The sequence below is a fragment of the Asterias amurensis genome, chromosome 19 (genome assembly GCF_032118995.1).
Source record: "Asterias amurensis chromosome 19, ASM3211899v1".
Taxonomy (NCBI): Eukaryota; Metazoa; Echinodermata; class Asteroidea; order Forcipulatida; family Asteriidae; genus Asterias; species Asterias amurensis.
The window spans coordinates 11,238,176-11,244,625 of NC_092666.1; the positions used below are offsets into that span (position 1 = coordinate 11,238,176).

The 6,450-nt window shown below is 41.8% G+C and overlaps 1 protein-coding gene across 1 annotated transcript; it reads left to right on the top strand.

The window, feature by feature from the left end:
• The first annotated feature begins 1,069 nt into the window (after positions 1–1,069).
• LOC139951845 (uncharacterized) lies at positions 1,070–4,906 on the top strand. Its single transcript, XM_071950913.1, has one exon. It carries the CDS (start codon positions 1,070–1,072, stop codon positions 4,904–4,906), a length of 3,837 nt encoding a protein of 1,278 aa, XP_071807014.1.
• The last annotated feature ends 1,544 nt before the right edge of the window (positions 4,907–6,450 follow it).

Below are 6,450 nucleotides of genomic sequence, written 5' to 3' on the forward strand. Positions count from 1 at the left end.
GCAAACTGTATGTTCCGTCCGCATTTCAATATGGACAAAGAGTATGCCCTTTTTATTACCACCACTCAATAATCATTACGAAACGATGATTGTTTGCATGAACAACACTTCGAAGAGGATACGGAACAAACACAAAAACATATTGTTTGGAGATTTGAGGCGATGGAAATCATGTCCTCGGAAAGGCCCTTAAAAAGTTAACAAATGCTACACAAAACGTGACCCATATTTTGACCTCGACTACCGGCTCAAACAGGAAGTTGCTATTTAACACTTAATAGATTCATAACTTCTAAACCAGACGTGGGATTTTTACAAACCATACGTCTTTGAAACAGTTTGTAACAGCTTAACAATTATTGAAACACAGAATTTGACCCCATTTGACATTGACTTTAGTAGTTGAATTTTAAAATTCGAAGTATTTATAATTTCTGAACCACACTTGGATTTGTACAATACATCATCTGAAAGGTCTCGATACGATAAACACGTGTTACAACGCATACGTGGTACAGTTTGTATAATTGACTTTCGCCCCAAACCAGAATTTGAAAGTTACTGACCTCTTATTTGACCTCTACTTCCGGTTCAATCATAATTCCAAAACCACACAATGGATTTTGTGATGATTGAAAGGCTACCCAAAAGCGTGCACCCATTTAAAACCCAAGTTGATGTTTGTTTAAAAAAGAAACATAACTCCTGGGCTAAACGTTTGATTTAAAAGCCATCGTTATAGTCTGTCTTAAAGGTTCTTGGTACTTTTTATAGGACAAAACACAATGTCCACAGACTTACGTTAAACTTCCACAGTTTAAAGATAGTGTTGTTAGAAAGCTTCCCTTTACTTGCTGAGGTGCTTTAGGTTTTGAGAAATAAGTAAAACAAACTCACGAAATCTTACTTATTTCGCTTCTGCTTAAAACTTTAGACATTACTCGAACGTAAGGTTTGACATTTTTAGTCTGTTTGTTGCTCGGAAAAAAAATAAATTCTCGTCATACTGACATGTGAAATTCGCCCATTTGAATTTAACCATTCATTTGTAGGCTAAGACGTTGCCATCATGACAGCGGAGAGGACACTTGAGCTTCCGGCATTGGGTCGACCAATGCAGCTCGGAATGCTGTATGATTGCCGCAGTGACACGCCTTTACCAGGAATTACGCTATGGGATCCAGCAATATTACATGATGATCGCGACGTCATTCTGAAGCCTGGGACACAGTTCACTATTATTTCATCAGATGGAGTGGAAGACAAGGCATCCGCCCTGAACGTCGAAGCAGAATTGAAGGCAAGTTTCTTGGGTGGCTTAGTGGGCGTGCAAGGGTCAGCGAAATATCTCAACGACACCAAAACATCTGAGCACCAGTCTCGTCTGACTCTGCATTATGAAGCAACTACAAGGTTTGAACATTTGACAATGAAACATCTTGGAAGACACACTGTTCAGCACGCCGACGTCTTCGATCAAGGTACTGCAACTCATGTTGTAACGGGGATACTGTATGGTGCAAAAGCATTTTTTGTGTTTGACAGGGATTTTGAAAATGATGAAAAAATGAAGGAAGTTGATGGTAAATTACTTGTTATGATCAAGAAGATACCTCAACTTGAGACTGGCGGGGCGGGATCAGTCACGCTCAGTGATCAAGAAAAAAAAGAACAAACACACATACGTTGTACATTTCACGGTGATTATACTCTGACAAAAAGTCCAACAACTTTTGAAGAGGCTATCGATGTATACAAGCAGTTGCCAACAATGGTTGGGGGGAATGGAAAAAATGGCGTACCATTGCGGGTTTGGCTTTACCCCTTAGTTAAACTCGACGACAGGTCCCCCAAACTGGTCCGAGAAATTAGTGTTAATCTAATCAGCGACTCTCAGAATATTCTTGAGGGGTTGGACCAAATGCAGGTAAAATGTAATGACACTATGACGCAAAAAATATGTACAGATTTTCCTCAATTTGTAGAAAATATTGCTACTCTGAAAAAACTGCTCCTCTGTAAGAAGTTGTCCTTCAGACAATTTCTAGCTCATGTGCTGCCCAAAATTCGCGGGGGAAGTGTTCAAGAAAGTGAACTTCACCAAGCTGTTGTTGATTTTGAACAATGTCCGTTCAATTTGAAACAGGTTGGTGATTGGCTAAGTAGCAAAGGGAAAGAGATGAGTGTTGTAAATGCTTATGTGAGATCTTTTGAAGGGATTCAAATCATCAGCTCCCGTGCAGATCTCAATGCATTAGTTATGAACCTTCTGGCTGAGTGCATTGTCTGCTTTGCCTTTCCTTGTATTGGACATAAAGATGAGTACCTTACTGTACTGTCCCAATGTCTCAAGTCTAACAAGGCAGATTCGTACATTCCGGCAAAGGGGTGGTTTAATGATGTGTCGGCAGCCAAGGACATTAGGAGATATGCTCGAAGCTTTGTTGAGTTTAACCAGGCGAACTTAACGAATCCCAAAACCATCTTTGCGGTGACAGGGTTTGACGATGGTGATGAAGCTACTTTTGGTGGGTCAATGTTTCTGTACGAGTACGGGGTTCTAACGACAAAGACTTTTGAACCACCAGGTAGTCCAGTTAAACTCACTGTGTCTGGCAAGTCTCATAATTCAGTTTCTCTCAGTTGGCAACCACCGAGCCATGGTATATCAGAATTGCAGCACTACGTAGTCAAATACAGGGAGGTAGCAGTTCCACAATCGGGCTCAACTGATTGGATAGAGGTGCAGACAGATGGAGCCGAAGGAAATGTTACTGTCGTCGGCTTAAATCCATTCACCTCCTATGAGTTTAAGGTCGTATCTGTTTGTCAAGCCGGGGGAAGTCAGGCTAGTGAAACAACCTCGGCTAAAACATACCCTACTAGTCCACCGACACAGCTTAGGAAGCATCGAGCATCCGAGAGCAGTATTCCCCTCGTATGGAGCAAACCTTCTCAAATTTCTTCTGGTCCTTCTCAAAGCAAAGTTCATGAGGAAGTTAAAACCAGCGACCAGGCGTGTTCCTTTACAATTGGTGATCTGCATGCTAACACTCGACATGAGTTTTCGGTGTCCGCTAGTTGTAGTGGTTCAGTCGCTGGTGCAGAAAGTGGCTCGATTGAAATACTTACCGGATTGTCTCATGAGACTGAGAGATACGCGCAGGAAATTGCCAAAAGATCACAGGTACTTTCCCAAGGTTGTATGGCAAAGGGAGAACCAGCAATTGTACAGCTTCCCTTGCACAACGTAAGTTTGCATTCAGGTGCCACATACCAGAGTTACAGCTTTGGTAAGACATCTAGAAACTATCTTCAGCATAAAGTCATAATGGTAGTTGGTGCTACAGGTGCCGGGAAGAGCACATTAATCAATGCCATGATTAACTACATCTTACAAGTTGAGTGGGAAGATGGGTTCCGTTTTAAGATGGTTGATGATCAAGCAGATGGGACATCCAAGTCACAAGCACATAGTCAAACGCAGATCATAAAATCATACACCATATACAGCCACACAAACCACAGTATCCCTTACACGTTGACGATCATCGACACTCCTGGATTTGGAGACACTAGGGGTATCGCTCGAGACAAAGCCATCATCGACCAAATCCGAGATTTTTTCTTTCATTCCGACACTCATCAGATAGACCACATCGATGGAATTGGCTTTGTCGCCCAAGCTTCACAGGCACGTCTGACCCCTACCCAAAGATACGTCTTTGATTCCATCCTGTCTGTCTTTGGTAAAGACATCTCGCCAAACATTCTACTTCTCGTTACATTCGCAGATGGGCAACAACCTCCACTTATTGCAGCAGTCCGAGAAGCAGGTATTCCTTGCAGAGATGAAACAATGTTCAAATTCAACAACTCTGCCCTTTTTGCAAACACTAAGGTAGAGTCAGCAGGGTCGGGTGTTGACGATTTCTGCGCTGGTGCATCTGAAGGGGGTGACGATACTAACAATTTTGACAAGATGTTTTGGAGGATGGGGTTTCACAGTTTGAGGAAATTCTTCCTCGTTCTGCATCAGCTTGACCCACGAAGCCTGTCTCTCACTAAAGAAGTCCTTGATGAGCGAAAGCGCTTGGAGGTTTCCCTCGCAGGGCTACAACCTCAGATCAAAGTGGGTATTTGTAAAATTGAAGAGCTCCGTCGGGAGCATCAGATATTGGAGCAACATGAAGTAGAAATCCAGGCAAACAAAGATTTCTGTTATGAAGTTGAAGTTCCGAAAAGCAGACAAATCGACATATCAGGCACTGGAAACTACACCACAAACTGCTGTAAATGTCATTTCACATGTCACTTCCCTTGTACGATTGCCAATGACCTAACCAAATTTTGGTGCTCGGCAATGAGTTGGTGGGGTTACTGCAATGTCTGCCCAGGCAAATGCCATTGGAGGGTTCACTTCAATCAAAATTACAAGTTTGAATACTACACTGAGAAGGAACAACGAAATTACACTGAGCTTGAAGAGCGTTACAGGGACGCAACTGGCAAAAAGCTCACCGTTGAACAGGTGATTTCCCAGGTACACCAAGAGTTCGAAGACGTCCAGAAATGCGTGTTTGTACTAATAACTCAATCTCGCGACAGTCTAAAACGACTGGAGGAGATAGCTTTGAGGCCGAACCCTCTCAGCACGGTGGAGTATGTTAACTTGATGATCGAGTCAGAGAAGAGAGAAGCCAAACCTGGCTGGGCTGCCAGGGTGGTGGCACTTGAAGATGTCCGAAAACAGGCAGACCTAATGGGTCAAGTTAAACTAGGCGACTTTAAACCATTTGGAAACTTACAAAATGAGTTCAAAGTGACCCAAAAAAAGGGCAAAAGTTGGTTTAACTGTACATGGTTGCCAAACATGCCAAAGTTCATGCAATCCACAGAAAAATAAAACAAAGGGAAAGCTACTAAATAACTTAGCATCATTGCATGCTGCCTGTTCCGTTTGCCTAACATGTGAGATACTTCAAGATCTTTTGACCATGTTCTATACACTCTTAGTCTCCCGATCGACCAGCCAGCTCATACAAATGTAACGTCACTATTGATTACATCCTTCCAGGTTGTTCTGCATTTTGTTTCAACTGAGGACAGGGAATGAGATTGTTAGTCTCGTAGTCACAGTTGCCCAAACCTTAGCCACCGACGTTTTCTAATATCCACCATCAGCAGTGACCTTTTGATACCGGATCGGACTGTCTATTTTTGTGTGTTTTTTATGTTAGGACAATTTCCCGGAATGTGCACTCGAAACACAATATTATAAAATTGATTTTTTTGTTTTGTTATTAGGAATGTGAAATTTCAGATAATAGTTAATCTAACCGCAAAAGCTAACGAGCCAATTAAATTTCAGAATAGTTTATAAGTTTTAGAAACTGAAACGTATTGGAAGCCATAAAACAATTATTTATCGTTGGTAATTACTCAAAATAATTATAAGCATAAAACCTTTCTTGGTGACAAGTAATGGGGAGAGGTTGGTGGTATAAAACATTGTGAGAAACAGCTCCCTCTGAAGTGCCATAGTTTTGGAGAAAGAAGTAATTTTCCACGAATTTGATTTCGAGACCTCAAGTTTAGAACTTGAGGTCTTGAAATCAACCATCTAAACGCACACAACTTCGTGTGACAAGGGTGTTTTCTTCTTTCATTATTATCTTGCAACTTTGATGACCGATTGAGCTCAAACTTTCACAGGTTTGTTATTTTATGCATAAAAATATGTTGAGATACACCAACTGTGAAGGCTAGTCTTTGACAATTACCAATAGTGTCCACTGCCTTTAATAACGAGCGTTTGCAATCATTCTTTGGAAGATTTTTGTTAAGTAGATTCATAATGCCCAATAAAAGATGCCATGGAACTGAGGGGTTTGCCATTACTCCGTGAAATATTACGACCCACCATTTCGTGGACTCAAAAAATTGAAGCGAAAAGTTTTAGTTTTTTTCACGGCGTTATAGATTGGGTTGAGTTTTCCCAATTGTTCCGGCTTGGATCTGTCTACGCCTTTTCAAAATGGATTTTAAAAGACGTGTTTGTTTTCTGTGGATTCGGTTGAAAACGGTTTGGAGAATGATTTTTTTCTGGTAGAGTAGAGATTGAGAAATGAGGTAATTTATTTCACTTTGCTAAATCGTCGCGAACTATGGGTGTAACGGTAACCATCATGGCCCATTTCATGGCTCTGCTTACCGTAAGCACAGAATCGGCGCTTACGGAAGCAGGGAATTCTGTGCTTACGGCAAGCGTATTTCACGGCGAAGTTTGGCTTCTGCGCGTGCGTACTCCACGTTACCAGGCATTCTACGCTTTTTTAGCGCAGAAATTCGGCGCTTGCACGTAAGCGGGGAATTGTGATCGTAAGCGCAGAATTCGGCGGTAAGCAGAGCATGAAATTGGACCCAGATTGTTCTCTCTCTTCATTATGA